Source organism: Pteronotus mesoamericanus, unplaced genomic scaffold (assembly GCF_021234165.1).
Source record: "Pteronotus mesoamericanus isolate MK-2021 breed Mesoamerican mustached bat unplaced genomic scaffold, CSHL_Meso_final contig_2, whole genome shotgun sequence".
Lineage (NCBI taxonomy): Eukaryota > Metazoa > Chordata > Mammalia > Chiroptera > Mormoopidae > Pteronotus > Pteronotus mesoamericanus.
Window position 1 is genome coordinate 15,011,210 of NW_026555084.1, and position 15,832 is coordinate 15,027,041.

Here is a 15,832-nt window from a genome sequence, read left to right on the forward strand (position 1 = left end):
AATAGCACAAATATGTTCTTGACAGTTTTGTTTATTTTTGCAAATTCTGTAAATAACCAAAATGTTCAAAAATTGAGGGCTGGTTAAAAAAAATTGGTGGCACAGCTATAGAAAGGGATATCATATAGTAGTAAAAAATGATTCAATACAGGTATTCTGGTTGCTGGCAAGGACTGGTTTGCTGTGGACAGAGGTGAGAGGAGAAAGGTTTTTTGGTTTTTGTTTGTATATTTTTTTGTAACTTTGCAATTTTTAATTTTGTGAATGCATTTAATATTCAACATGATAAACAAAATTTAAAATATTTATAAAAATTGTTGCGGATCTCTACTAGTTGTTATGGTAAGGTATCTGTAATGTTGAGTAAAAAATAAAACTTACCCAGTGGCATATAGAATACAATTTCATTTATGTAAGTTCTTCCTTAAGTTGAGCTGAAGTTGTTCAGTAGCATCAATTCCAGGGCACAAAGGGCTATATGTTATTCTGCATAATCACTCATTTTGTTCAGTAAAGGCTATTCCATGGGCTTTATATATGTGTATAGGTATATATTCTATGCATATTTCATTCATACACACATATACATACACACAAATATATATATAACCTAGTTTTCGGCCCTTCCCCATATCTTCATCTATACATTCCTCCAATCTTTTAATGTCCTTCAATATTGTTATTAGAAGGATATACGGAAGTAGCTATGAAACACATGGACTTTGAAGTCAGAATCCCAAATTGGTCACAAATGTGTAAGCTTAGTTAAAATTCCTTATCTATAAATGGGCAATCAAAACAGTATCTATTTAATCATGCTGTGAGAATTAAATAAAGCAATGTATATAAATCGCTTATCTCAGGTTGGTATATAGTAACAAGTACTGAATAATTTTTTTTCTTTTAGAAATTTGAAATACAACTTTATTGTGATCCTAAACAAAAAGGAGTGGGAATGACAGTAACAAACAAGGTTTCACCACTGAATATTGTGATGCAACTGTGGCAGTCTTCTATTTGAAACGCAATATGGAAACAACTGTGTGCCAAAACATAAGTTGTAGTAGGTTTTGGCAGAAATGTCATAGCACTGAAGATTCTTCTTTTGGTGGAAGACAATTGATTTTGCCTTAACTTTCCTGGCCTTAATATCCACTTCGTTGCCACACAACATGATATGGATATTTTCACACATTCCTACCAGCTCTCCATGACAGGCAAATTCTTGTAAGAAACTCCTGAAGTTATATCAAACATTTTAATGGCACACAGGCTTGGATGTATATAAAATACCCATCTCTTAGTCTGTCAAATTTCTCCTGGCCAGCTGTAGCCTATACAGTGAACCTAATAGCTGCTCTGTGAGTGTAGAACAGGGGGGGATGGACCTCAGCACCCAAAGTACCTACATTCTTCTCAAATTCACCAGTTACCTGATGTTTCACAAATGTAGTTTCTCCAGTCCCATCATCACCAGCCAATACAAGTTTGAACTGAACTTGAGGTTCTCTTTGGGCAGCCATTTGATGTTCCTCCAGTCCTATGACTCTGAATAATTTATTCTTTTTTTTTTTTGCCTGGTACACAGTAGGCCAAACTCTGATTGCCTGGGTGTTTTGTTTTTTTTTTAATTGAATTTCTTTTTTAAAGATCGATTATTTATTTATTTGTTTGTTTATTTATGAGAGGGGAAGGGAGGGGGAGGGAGAGAGAGAGAACCATTCATGTGCGGGAGAAACATTGATTAGTTGTCTCTCCTATGTGCCCCAAAAGGGGACCTGACCTGCAACCCAGGCCTATGAACTGACGGGGACTCAACCGACGACCCCTTGGTCTGTGGGATGATGCTCAACCCACTGAGCCGCACCAGTCAGGGCTTTAATTAAATTTATTGGGGTGACATGTTAGTAAAACCATACAGGTTTCAACACAACATCTGCATACTGCATTGTGCGGTCACCACCCAAAGTCAAGTCTCTTTTCGCCACCATTCATTCCTCCTTTGCTCTCTGTCACCTCCCTCCAACTCCCTTTCCCTCTGTCAATCACCATACTGCTGTCTGTGCCTAGGAGATTTTTACCCCGCTTTCGGCTTCCTCTCTTCATTGCCTGTTTTGTTTTTGTTGTTCCCCTCCGCGCCACGAGGCGCGCTGCCGCCTCCAGGCTGACCAGGCCAGGAATCAGAATGGCGGAAGTCTTCTAGCCGCGGCGGCCGCCATCTTAAATTAGGTCTGACTCACCCAGCAGACGTAGCTGCATGGTGGAGTCTAACTGGCCGACCTGCTCCCGACTACACGCAGCCCCTTGCCACCTTTGGAAGTCCCTTAAGTGAACTGTTTTTCAAGGGCGATTCTTAATCTCCTTGGGAACACTAAAGGCAGCATATTCCAGGAGTCTCGCCCCGTGACCTCAGACGTACACTTCCGGGGGCAAAAACGTGACCTGTCGCCCCGCCCTCTCCCCCTCTCTCTTTCCGGTGGCGGAGTCTGGACTCGATAAGCAGGTAGGAGCCAAGGACAAGGACAATCGGGTTCCATCCTGTGGCAAAGGGGTCCCGCGGGGTCGGAAGCGCGGGACTGAGGTGCTTCCGCGGAAGCTGAACCAGGCTCCGGGCGACAAGAGCGCGGCCGGCCGATCCTAGACACTGGTTCTTGCCTTGTTTCGGGAGGCAGTGGTGTTGCTTTAGAGAAGCGCCTGTAAAGTAGGGGTGAGTGCGGGTCTACCTTGGAAAGCCTTCGTGGACGCATTACGACCACCACTACATTCAATTGGGCGCAGGGCGTGGTTGAGGAGGAACGGGGATCCTAGTCTGATGTGGGCTCCCACCTCTACCCCGCCACTTCCCTCCTGGGCAGTCGCAGGCAGGCGTTTAAATCTCTTGTCCGGAAAACAGTAACTGTCACACCGATCCCATGGGGTCCTAATGAGGATTCAAAGAGGGAATGCAGGAAAAACGACCGTGTATTGGATATTTCCTAAATCTGGGTGATTTATAAGCCCGGCACGTTGAAAGCTCTGGGCGCTCGCCCAGTGCAAGGCCCCAGAGCCAGAAATCGGGGGTGCGGATTGCATGTCGGTGTTTGCTGTCCATCTGCGTTGTGCCTGTTACCCCTGAAAGCAGAGATGGGGGTGGGACCCAAAAGTTTCGTCGGGGTGCGTAGGGAGGGGCTGCGACGTCGGGTATTCCAGGAAGACACACCCGGGAATCCTGGTTGCCAGGGTGTTTCCAGCAGCAGGAGGCTCCTGCACGTCCTTCCGGGGCACTTCGCTAGGTTCCCTTGCAGAACGTCTGGTCCTGTCCGAAACGTGTAGGGAGACATTCGGTCCACCCCGCAAGGCCCTAGGTCATATGCCACCTGTTACCATTTAGGCTCTCTGGATAGGGAGGGTTATTGGCAGTACATCGCAGGCACAATTATTGAACCAGTGGAAACAGTAATGTTATTTTTTTATGTATTAATCTTGTAAACCAAAAGTATAAATAAACATGAGGAGCTCTTTTAACCCAGAGACATTTTCTTAGCATGGGTTTTTTTTTTTTTTTTTTTTTTTTTAAACTTTGGGATTCTTTGATTTTTCTTTCAGAAATGGCACCTCGCAAGGGGAAGGAAAAGAAGGAAGAACAGGTCATCAGCCTCGGACCCCAGGTGGCCGAAGGAGAAAATGTATTTGGTGTCTGCCACATCTTTGCATCCTTCAATGACACTTTTGTCCATGTCACTGATCTTTCTGGCAAGTGAGTGTGCGGGTGGAAAGGTACAGGACCCAGCTCAACAAGGAGCTGGAGGAAGACATGACCCTGGGACCTGAGTGGCCGTCTAAGGAGCTTTCTTGAAATAATTACGAAGAATATCAGCTTTTCTTACTTATTTATTTTAAAGTGTGCCACAGAATCTAAGTGGACCATAAGTGGCCCATACTAAGCCTAATTTTACTCTCTGGCCCTCTAAGGAAGGTTTGTAGATTATTGAACTAGAAGGTTGTGAGATCTTAGAATCCTGAATGACTAGACCTTTATTTCCTAGGGTCAGACACCACTGCTAGGAAATGTGGTTGGTTGGTATAGTAATTATCCGGGCACTGGAGTTAGAAGAGAGGAGAGGTTCTGTTCATGGCCTTGCTCTGTGGTGGTCATTGAATCCTCCATCTCAGTATTTTGTAGAGACAGTCGTGGACTGAATGTTAGCCCTGGGAGCAGGTTTTGGCTGCCATTAGCAAGTTTTTGTGATGTATATGAGTCAAATTCTGAATTTGGTTTCTGCGAATTGAATGCAAAAGTAAATAAACAGTGTCAATACAGAGTTCAACTGTCTTGGGTTTTTGAACCCCATGAAGGCAGATCCCATGGCATTGCTGCCAAAGAGCAGGATGCGTGTTCGAGATGACCCTCATCCTCTGCCATACCCCAGCCGTGGCACCCTTTCCTCAGTAGGACGTGAGGCACACTCGAGTCCTTGTGGCATGAGACAGAAATAACCTGTGCTTTTTTGTCCCCAGGGAAACCATCTGCCGCGTGACAGGTGGGATGAAGGTAAAGGCTGACAGAGATGAGTCCTCTCCATACGCTGCCATGTTGGCTGCCCAGGATGTGGCCCAGAGGTGCAAGGAGCTGGGCATCACTGCTCTTCACATCAAACTCCGGGCCACAGGAGGAAACAGGTAAGGCCGAGGCTGAGTGGTAAGGTCACTGGGCTTGGGTGCCAAAGCACCTAGCTATGAGGCTTGGTTATTTTGTGACTTTGCACAAGAAATCTTAGGTATGTGTGTAATTGATAACTGGTTCCTGCATGCTGCTCAGCCCCTCCCCCCAGCAACGTACTGTGTTTAAACACTCCCTGCACACCAGATCTGTGGTCCAGGTATTAGAAGAGGGTCAGGGGGAAATGGAAGAGTAGCCTGTACCTTCCCATGTGGTACCTAGGCTGTTGGAGTCAGGCTTTAAATAAGAGCAGGGGAGTCTGCTTCCTATTTTCAGCAAGTGCTGGGAAGTGAAAATACAGTGTTGAGGATGGACTGATGTTAAAGTGTAACTTAAACTTAAGACCTAAAAGTGCCAAGAGTCAGTTCAGTGAAGGAAGGAAGGTGGAGTATTTTAGCCAGAGACACCTCCTGGGAAAAGGTGCTAAGATGGAAATGAATTTCTTACACCTGAGGGGAAGAGCGGCATGAGGTATGATCAGAGAGGGCTTGCTGGGTCCTGAAGGACCTGGTAAGGATTTAGCTGGGGTGGGGTGGGGGAGGAGATGAATATTTTTCAGTCGTAATGATCGATGGAATTGGGGCTTGTCAAAGATGACTTTTGTGTGGGGAAGAGACCAGATAGGAAGTTGTTAAACTGGGCCGGTGTGGAGAGGGTAGGTTCTTGGTGTAGGGTGGGCAGGCTAGTTGGAAATGGACAGACCACCAAAGAAGACAGACTTTGAGCATGTGGCTGTAAGGGGCAACGCCTTAAACCGCCTGTAGGCAGAGCAGGGGGCACACTGACCCTGGAGCCAAATCGGGCCTGCCACTTGTTTTTCGTGTGGTCTCTGGATGGAAAGGGCTTTTCATGTTTCTTTCTTTTTTTCTTTTTTTGAAGTATGCCACAAAGCTGAGTGGCCCACACTAAGCCTAAAATATTTACTGTCTGGCCCTTTAAGGAAAGGTTGTAGATTCTTGAGCTGGGGGTTGTGAGATCTTAGAATCCTGAATGACTAGGCCTTTCTTTCGTAGGACCAAGACCCCTGGACCAGGGGCCCAGTCAGCTCTCAGAGCACTTGCCCGCTCGGGAATGAAGATTGGACGGATTGGTAAGCCGCCCCCGCCCTCCCCTGTAACTAATGCTTGAATTTGCTTTGAGACATTGACCCCAGAACAAGCGTGTGGTGTGCCCATGGATATAGGGCTTGGTCTGGTGACTGTTGGCAGTTAGGTTTGTTACTGCAGACTGCAAAAGGTGCCATGTAACACAATGCCTGGCAGTGGCTGGTAGAACTAAGAGATGACTTGTCCTTTCCGTTACGGCGTCCTCAAGTGGGTTATTACTGGTATTTTGTGTGGCCTGCCTCCTGTGTGGTCCTTGCCTACTACAGGCCAAACTTGTATTATTGTGCTTTGCTTTATTGTGCTTCACAGATACGTTTTTTACAAATTGAAGGTCTCTAGCAACCCTGTGTACACCTAGTATATCAATGCCATTTTTCAAACAGTCTCCTCTGATGGTTAGCATTTTTTAGCAATAACATATTTTTAATTGAGGTATGAACTTTTTTTTAGATATGTTGCACCCTTCATAGATTGTAGTATAGTGTAAACATATAGGCACTGGGGAACCAAAAGAACTGGTGTGCCTTGCTGTGCTGCAGTGGCCTGGACCGAAGCTGCAGCCTCTCCGGGGTAAGCCTGTAACTGCCAGGAGGGCCTGCCAGGCATGGCGAGAATGAGTGCCGGGGCAGTGAAGCACTTCCGTGGTTGGCAACCATGCAGGTCCTCTACACTTGTGTAGCCACAGGTGTTAGCCCTTCTCTGTTTCTCTGTACCTGGTGTCAAACGTGCACTGATCCCTCAGCCCAGCCTACCCTTTAAAATTTTTTTCAGAATATTTTCAGCCTTTGCCTGTCTTCAGTTATGTTGTTTAGAATTTTTCTTCTAGACAGTTTGGGCTGGGTGTCAGGAACCTGCCATGTCTCCTGCTTCTGACAGCCAGTGCAAGCTGTGTACTCTCTCAGCCTCAGCTTCTCCTGGGAGGCGAGTTCAAACCACTTCAGAAATTTGAGGAAGCAGCAGATGGGGCAGCCCCAGGGCCATCTCTTGTATACGGAGGACTCACTGGGGGGCAGTGGGATCTACTGCTGAGCCATTACACCACTGGCCTAGGGAGCCTTGGCTGCCTTCTCACCCAGCTCTAAGCAATGATGTGTTTTCTTCCTCTCCGCAGAGGATGTCACCCCCATCCCCTCCGACAGCACCCGCAGGAAGGGAGGTCGCCGTGGTCGCCGTCTGTGAGCAGGAGTCCTCAAATTATTGTTTCTGTTAATAAATTGCCTTTGTGTCAACTGTTTTGACTCCAGTTGTCTCTTTGTCTGGGGGGCCACCCCTCGGGGAAGTTTAATTCCTTTCTCTGTGTTTAAACAATCTGGGGCTGACTTGAGATCACAGGTGCTGTGCTAAGCCAGCAGGCATTAAATAGATACATTGCTTCAGGACGTATATAACCTATAAGAAGAGAACACAGAGGGTTTGATTCAGTCCCTAACGTGGGACAATGGGTGACTGCACACTGGCTTCCTGGAAGGAGGTGCCTAAAAAGGGGTGAGGAGCCCTGGCCAGGTGGCTCGGTTGGAGCTTCCTGTACACATAAGGTGTGGGTTCGATCCCCGGTTGGAGTGTGTACGGGAGGCAACTGATCAATGATTCTCTCACTTCGTTTGTCTTTCTGTAAAGTCAGTAAACATACCCTCTAGCGAGGATTAAAAAGAGGTGAGGGGGGTCAGTGCCACAGTTGGGTCTTTGGTACACTGCTTGTGGCGTTGCGTTACCTCAGTATCTAAAGCAGACCAAAGCTTTGGAGACCTCATTTTGAAGGTGGAGATCTTGGTTCCAAAAATGGCCCAATTCTTAAAGAGCTAGAGTGGAGTGGAAACTGTTGAGCCAAGTGTAGCCTGAGCAGGAGAGGAGCCTTCCAGGCTCCATATATAAACACACGTGGGTGTAGACTCGCCCCCCGTACCTTCTGTGCAAAATGGGTGGTGCGCTCTATTGCATCTTGCTTTTTCTCACTTGGCAGATTTTGGAGGTTGTTCTACATCAGTACATAAAGTACATAAAGATTCAGTCACCCCTCAAATACACACCAAGCCCTATTTTCATCAGCAATGAAAAAGATAAAAGTTTTGCTTTCCGGAAGCTTGTATTCAGCTCCAAGGACCCCATTGCACCAGATGGTACTGGGTGTGAGTGTTCTGCAAAGAACTGGCACACCAGCGGGTGGTTGGAAGAGGTGGGACAATGACAATGTTTTCAATGTTCATCACGTAGCATGAATCTGGTACTTCATTCCTTGCTGAATAGCATTTCATTGGATACACAGGTTGCAGTCTCCACAATTCTTAGCCACTTGGAGGAATGCTGGAGACCCAGGCCTGGCCACGACTCATACGAACACCTTGTTGAACAAGTCAATCTTTAAATTTTCTTCATCTTAAAAATGAAAGTGGTTCCAAAGTATGAAATCATGCTGATGTGATTTTACTAAATGAAGATACACATCTGAAAGGATTCCAAATAATATAGGTACTCCCCTTTCCAGTAAGTGGAACTTAATTTTCCCTCCACTTGAGTGTGGGTTGCACTTCCTGACTCCCAAGGAATATAATATGAAAGAGGGAAAATGCTAACTTGGCTCCGGGGAGAGACCTTAACTAAACTATTAAGGTTGACTGATAAATCATGTGCCCTGATTTGATGAGAACACTTCACCTCTGCAATATTCTTTTTGAAAACCCATAGCCCAATTAGATGGTGAAAAAATAACTGTAAATTGTCAAAAGTCATGAAAAACAAGTACAGAGCAGGAGTTTAAAGAGACCTAGCAATACAATGGATCCTGGACCAAAGAGGGCATTCATGTTTAAAAAAAAACAAACCCAAGAAAGATCTGGAGTCCAATTAATAGTGTCTTGGTTTTGACAAATGTATGTGGTAACACAAGATGTTAGCGGAGGAAACTGCATGAATGGTATACAGAAACTCCATTATTTTCCAGCTGTTTTTCGTAAGTCAAAAGTTATTCCAAAATAGGAAAAAAATGAGGGTGCTTTCCTACTGCCACCCTGGGTTCTAAAGCATAGGCCCTCAGAGATAGGCAGGCCTGGATGAAAATCCTAGTTCCTAGGCTTTGAGGCAAGTTATTTAACCTCCAAGCCATTTAGTGAAAATTCCCATGATAACAGCTGCCTCGTAGACTATCACAAGAATTAGATACGATTAAAGCGTTAAGCACAGTGCCTGGCAGTGAAGAAGCTGCTATTCTGCTCGTTCAGTTCTGGTGCCAAACAGTGTGAACGACAGCTGGCTGGAATCCTGGTGGAAAATGCTGGCGGTTGTTGGAGCATTCTTTTATTTCCTGTGTTGGGACTTTGCAACTTGGCCTGCTGTTTCTTGGTAACCAGGGATATAATCACCACGTCTTTGAAAGCAGTTCCTTTCAGGGTTTTGTTTTCAAGGAGAGTGAATGTCTGCAAATCAAGTTGGGATGTAGCAGCCTATCTGGTCCCAGAGGCAGACAAGGCAGGACGGAGCTGCTGGCCACCTGGGGTTGCAGACCATGGAAGCCCAGCCTTGGCAGGGGAGCCCGACGCCGCTGGCTGTAACTGCAACCCAACCAGGTCCCTAGAGAAGACTCCAACTTCTGGCTCTCTTTTCTCCTTCGTGAGCTCCTACAAGTCTTCTAACAAGTCTTCCTATCTCCCCTGGCCCCTGTCTATCCCTAGACCCTCCTGCAGCCGAGTGATCTAAAACTAACTGGATTGTATCACTCCCCTGCTATTCTATCACTGCCTCACCCTGTCGCCTTCAGTCCCCAAGACCAGAGGGTCTCAACCTGGAGGATGCATCAGACTCAGCTCCAGTAAATATGGCATGGAGGCCTGAAGATCTGCATTTCTGGCTAGTTCCTAGATAGTGCTGATTGATGTCTGTGGTCTGGAGATCACCCTTCAAGAACCACTAGACTTGTCTGCTTAGGTCACTGCTGGATCTTGCCACTGGTAGCAGCGCACGAGTGGTAGTGCTCTGTAAGTATTTGTTGATTCAGATTTCAGGCATCTCTTCTAATTGCTTTGAGGTAAGGACTCTTATCCACATTTTACATATGGGGAAACAGCATCAGAGAAGTTAAGTGACTTGTCCAGGGGCACGTCGCAAGAAGAAAGCAGAGCTGACGTTCACACCTGCGTTTGTCTGTAGCCGCAGACAGGCCCTTAATCACTACTCGGTCATACCCCTGACATGGTGCGGTTCAGCGCACTCAGGCTGGCAAGGAGGAGGGGAGGACCATCCCTGTCCTTGTGTCTCTGCAGAGGGTTGCGCAGTAGATGGCAGCAGCGTGCCGCTCCTGAGGGAAGCCCAGCTGCTCCAAGAGCTTGCGGCAGCCAGACCACCAGGGGGCGGCATCGTCCTGACACAGCCCCGGCGGAGACAGCGGAGGCCTCTGCTCTGCTATCATTACTCCTGTGGCTCTAGGCATATTTCCATTTCCTATGTGCCTCAGTTTCCCATCTTCACAGAGAGGAAACTGAATTTCCATAATCTCCAAAGAGCCCTTGCAGCTCAAATACAATCTATAGGAGACAGGTGGCCATTAAAATCCAAATACCCCAAAATCTAATAAACCATTTTTCTTCCTCACTGGAAAAACAAAAAAAACCCACCACTACCCCCCCCCCCGCCAAAAAAAGAAAGGAAAAGAAACACCACAAAACACTATAATAACACTAAAATAAATATAATGGATAGCACAAAACTGAGCCACATGGAATTTTTTTCAAATTTCCTAGTAGCCATATTAATAAAGTATAAAAGTGAAATTAACTTTTAAAATATATTTTACTTATAAACTAATATATCCAAAATATTTTTATTTCAACATTAATCAACATAAAAATTGTTATCAAGATATTTTACATTTTTTTGGTACTAAGTCTTTGAAATCCAGTGTGTATTTTATATTTAGAGCACATCTCAATTTGAATTAGCCACGTTTCAAGGCTTCAACTGCCACATGTGGCTAGAGGCTGTCATATTAAATGGCATAGCTCTAGAATATTAATAATTAATGTCAACCATTTATTGAGATAGGCACTGCACTGAGTGTTTTAAATTCATTATCTTGAAGCTTCTCAACACCCTGTGAAGTAGGCAAGATCATTAGTTTTAATTTTGCAGATGAGGACACTGAAGTTCAGGGAGGCTGTGTCTTGGCCAAGATCACAAGCAAGTAAGTGGAAGAGTCTTGAATTTGAACTTCATCTGGCTTGAGTCTGGGCTCTTAATCTTTTTATTTTTTAAATTTATTTTTAGAGAGGGGAAGGGAAGGAGAAAGGCAGAGAAACATTGATACGGGACCTGGCTCGCAACTCAGGCACGTGCTCTGACTGGGGATTGAACTGACGACCTTGGTCTGAGGGATGATGCCCAGCCCACTGAGCCACAGCAGCCAGGGCTGGGCTTTTAATCTTGTCATAGTCTTGCCTTGAGAGTAGTTAGTAAGGATGTGCAATCATGGGCCCACTGATGGGGATTCTGAATCCAGGGAGTACAAAAGCCTGGAGCTAACGGGCAAGCCTGTGCTTCCATTCTTTCACTCTCACTTATGTGTTCGGCAACTCTGAGCTTGTCTGGCAAACAATCAGTGACTCTGTCAAGGAGAAATCATGATCTTAGGAAAATCATGTTTGTATGGTGAATAACTGAGCTTGCCAAAAAAAAAAAAAAAAAAAAAAAAGTCAGGCTTCAGGAGAAAATGAAAATTGAGAAATGCAAAGCAATAATAACCAACAGGTGAGTGCAGAAGAGGATAGAATGTCATGGGACAGGGTGGGATGCAAAGTATGGAGGGTATAGGAAGGGAACTTGTAGCTCTACCTCAGGGAAAATACCAATAATGGTAATGTCAATAACTAAAATGCATTAAGCATTTACCAAGCAACTAAAAGGTAACATTTAATTCTCATAATCATACTAGTAGAAATAAGAAAGTAGGTTACTGCTATTATTACCATTGTACAGATGAGGAAACTGAGGCACAGTGTGCTAGAAGGTAGCAGAGTTGAGATTCAACCAGAGCAACCTGGGCTGGAGTTCACTATCTGGATTGCCGTGCTATCCTAGAACTAGCTGCTCATGTAGGTAGTGAGCTCTCTGTCTTCAGAGGCAGGCAAGCCAGCCACTAGGAAATGCTCAAGAATCCTTTATGAGTAGGACAGAAGCCTGGTGAACTGATATGAAGCTTGTCTGCAGAGTAATGGAGGTAGAAATTGCCCACATGAAACAAAGTTTGGGAAGGAGTCCCATCTGCCTTCCTAATCTGCCTCTTTTCCTAGGGAAGCAGAGGCTACAGGCGGCATGACCTTCACTAGGACTGGTCCAAGTGAGTAAGGGGTCTGGGGGAGGCAGTGTGGCATGATAGTTAAGAGAATGGGCTCTGCACACGGCTCAGGTCTGTGTTCAAATCCTCGGTTTACCAATTACTAGCACTTAATATTTGTACGTCTCATTTAGACGCACAGGGCTGTTGTGACATCAAAATGAGAAAACACATAAATTAATTTATACTCGGTCAAAGAGATAACACAGACAGAGTTCCACCAAGAGGAAATGCAAGTCAGGAGCCAAGGCCTTGGTGTAATTCAGAAAGTGCCACTAATCCCTGAAACCCAGTGGATGCGGCTGTTGGCGGCAGCATTTGGGAAATGAGCTGCCAGGCGGAGGAAGGAGGTCTGAGCACTGGGAGAAGAGAGCTGGCAGGGAGCCGGTTTTGCTGCCTCGGAAGAGAGGCACTCCAGGGCCACTCCTGCCTAGGGAGGAGGCTGGATGACAGAGCGACCTTGCTGTGGAGGGGCAGCTCTGTGGAAGCACCTGGCAGGAGGTGGGCGGGACCCCCCTCTCCCAAATGCTGGCTCTACTTCTCCCCCTCCCTGTTACCTCCCAACCCAATTTGCAGACCTGTTCTTGTCTCATGACTCCATGTGGCCAAGTGCACGGACGTCTCTCAGTCCTCACTGCCTTGCCCTCTTACCAGTATCTGACACGGTTGACACCCCCTCCTTCACTCCTTTATTGGGATCTGTGACTGCCCCCTGTCCCTGACCACTCCTCCGGTCAGCTCGTCAGGGCTGCCCCTGCATTTGATCTCAAAACGTTGAGAGTCCCCGGAGTACAGCCCTGATCCCGTTGTCTTTAAATACCGTCTGCAGCTTGATAAATCACAAAGGTATGTTTCTTCTTTAAGTTTCGATCCAATACCTTCATCCATCTACTAGATGTCTACAAGTGGGTGTCACACCAAATACAGCTAGAACAAAACTCTAGAGTCTACCGTTCCGGAATGCATTCTTCCAATCTTTCGCCCACCATCCATTGTACGTTGGTGTCAAAACCCAGGTACCATCTTGACCTCACTCCCAAAGCACATCCTGGCATTTCTACCTTCAAAACAGCTATCGAATCTGTCCACTTCTCCACCACCAGCACCACCACCTGAAGACACCACTACTTCAACTTCTAACTTGTTTCCAGGCCCCACTCCTGCCCCCCCTTAAATCTGTATGCCACATAAACCAGCCCCAGCCCCTCCCGCCTGACCCCCTCCATTGGCTTCCCATTGCTCTTGGAATAACACTCAGGCAGCTAGGAAGCCTGCAGAGCCTGGCCCTCGCCTGCTCCTTCAACAACATCCGAAACCGCTCTGCTTTGCTCACTGCGCTAAGATGCACTGCACTTCCTTCTGTTCCTCACATGTGCCAAGGACTTCCTGTTTCTGCGAAGGACGTCACCTGCTTCTTCACCCAAGTAGAAAAGCTCAGCAGCATCTCCCCCTCCCCTCCACATCCGGTCTGGCCTGAGTCGTGTGGGCAGTTCTGTCAGTTTTACTCTTCATCCCCATCCATGCTCCCAGCCACGGCCCCATCAGGCCTGCCTGTCCAGCTCGACTTTTGCCACAGCCTCCTGGCTGGCCTTCCTGCCTCCAGCCTCAAGCTGTGATCTGACCCCAGCCACAGGCTGAACTCTCACCACCCTAAGCCCAACCCCAGTCATCGGCAGTCCGGTCTTTGACTGAGACCTGACGCCGGCACCACCGGAGACTGGTTCAGCCTTGCCAGGTGTCTCCAAATGCCCGTGTTTCCTAGTGCCTGGCCTGGAACTGGTGCTTAATTCATGTTTGCTAGATGAATGAGTCATAGGGGAGGACTCAGGCAGTCGTGCTCAGCTGCTCTATCAGAGATCACATGTCCAAAGGCCATGCTATTTACCTACCTGCCAGATGGCGCCTTGCCCTGGAGAAGAGTCGGGGAGTCCCGGATCCTGATCTGGATGTAGAACATCTGACCTCGAGCAAATCAAATTCTCCTCTTGCTCACTTGCCCCGCTTCAATAAGATGTGGGGAGGAGCAGAGCAGCTAGTCTCCTTCTTCCAGAAACAAGTATTATATTATTATATTCAGGGCTTTTTGTAACAAAGTGTTTCCCCATCCAGGCTCTCCTGATTTTCTATCTTTTTTTTTTTTTTTTTTAACATTATTTAGCTTACATTCTCCTATAAAGAAGAGTTTTCTTTATCAGCTGCGGTTGAATTCCAGATCCTTCTAAAGAGGCAGGATAAGTTTTTCTAATTGATGCTGCAATTGTCCTGCATTTAACTGGCAAGTGCCCCCTTCGAGTTGGCTCTGGGGTCCGTCTTACACATCCCAGTAGTCCTTGGACACGTTCTTGCTTTCTGGAGAAGCTGTGTTCTCCCTCCTCAGCTCTGCCAGCTGCCATTTTGGAAGTGGGATGTGAAGCCGGGAAGTCTGCCTCAGAGCGCTTTTGTTTAACACTCCTGTTGTGCCGCAGGGGCCAGCCTCGGCTCTGCGTGGCCTTGCTGTGTGACCTCGGGCCAGTTCTTCTCCCCTCTCTGCGCCAGACTTTCTCGGTATGAGTAATGGGGGAAGCTGGATTCTTCCCCAACCCTGTATCCCCCTCCAGGGGTATGGCAGATACCAAGCCTTGCTTCCGGTCACTCTGTCTCCTCCCCCAAGCAGGAAGGGCACGTGGGATGGGGCTCCTCCACTGGGCAGCAGGACCTGTCAGACCAGTGAGGCCTCTTAACCCTGGTAGAGTAGGTGCGGGGTGAGCCACTGTCCAGCCTGGCCTGGGAAGCGCGGTCTTGGGGCCCACCTTTCTGACTGGAACGGTCTCTAGCTTCCAACAGGCCAGGACAAGGTCGGTGCCTTTTGGAATCACCCTCAGTCTTGGCCCAAAGTTGCCTCAGAGGTGAAGGCTTTATTTAGGCTGTCATTTTGTTACCGCAGCTTAGAATCGATCGACTTTGATGCATTTTTTTATTTTAAATTGTTTTCCTTTGTATCAAACTTATAAATTCACATAGTTAAAGAATCAAATAATTTTATAAGGCTGGCTGTGAAAAATAGTAGTTCCTCACCTTCCTTTTCATACCATTTCAAAAGAAGTTACCCCTGATAACGCCTGGTATTATGGCTTCGTGGGAAGGCGTTTTAGTGCCTCCAGCGCGGATCTGTTGTTTTGCTCCTGCTACTTTTGTGTTCAGTCATCCCAGGGTTCCCCTTCCCTCTTGGGAGTTGAATTTCAGTTCCCCACGTCCCAGGTCTTCCTTTATTTTTAGTGAACTCCCTCATTTTGGTTGAGCACACCTTCTGGAAACTTTCTGAAAGAGCAAAATTTTGGGGGATACTGAAAATATCTTATTACCCTTGTCTATTTGATATTTTGGCTTAGTAAAAATTCTAGGGCAGAAACCATTTTCCCATAGGTTTTTGAAAGCATTACTTTGTTATTTTCTGGTTTCCAAGGTTACTGTGAAAAAGTCCAAAGTTATTCTGATTCCTGGTACTTTGGACCTGTCTTATTTATTCCTTTTCAGAAATTTGTAGAATCTTCTTTTTGTCTTTTTTTTTTTTTTTCCTGAAACTTCACAATGATGTGCCTTAGTGAGAAATTATTTCAATACCTTATCCTTGGAACTCACCAGGCCCTTTCAGTTTGGAAATTTATGTCTGAGTTCTGGAAATTGTGCTGAATTACTTCACTGACGATTTCTTCCCCCTACCCTTAATTT

The 15,832-nt window shown here is 46.4% G+C and overlaps 1 protein-coding gene and 1 pseudogene across 1 annotated transcript; one reads left to right on the forward strand and one right to left on the reverse strand.

The window, feature by feature from the left end:
* Positions 1-976: 976 nt before the first annotated feature.
* On the reverse strand, positions 977-1,523 carry LOC129066763 (GTP-binding nuclear protein Ran-like; annotated as a pseudogene).
* An 849-nt stretch (positions 1,524-2,372) lies between these two features.
* Positions 2,373-7,036, forward strand: RPS14 (ribosomal protein S14). Its single transcript, XM_054567917.1, has 5 exons — positions 2,373-2,503; positions 3,586-3,736; positions 4,498-4,659; positions 5,713-5,789; positions 6,917-7,036. The coding sequence occupies exons 2-5, from the start codon at positions 3,588-3,590 to the stop codon at positions 6,982-6,984; spliced, it is 456 nt and encodes a 151-aa protein (XP_054423892.1). The 5' UTR covers positions 2,373-2,503; positions 3,586-3,587; the 3' UTR covers positions 6,985-7,036.
* Positions 7,037-15,832: the final 8,796 nt, after the last annotated feature.

What these genes read in the sequence shown, in the direction of transcription:
- RPS14 (XM_054567917.1), top strand. Translation starts at nt 3,588, where the DNA reads ATGGCACCTCGCAAGGGGAAGGAAAAGAAGGAAGAACAGGTCATCAGC. An exon ending in GTCACTGATCTTTCTGGCAA is followed by an intron (nt 3,737 to 4,497) that starts GTGAGTGTGCGG and finishes TTTTGTCCCCAG; the next exon opens with GGAAACCATCTGCCGCGTGA. An exon ending in CGGGCCACAGGAGGAAACAG is followed by an intron (nt 4,660 to 5,712) that starts GTAAGGCCGAGG and finishes TTTCTTTCGTAG; the next exon opens with GACCAAGACCCCTGGACCAG.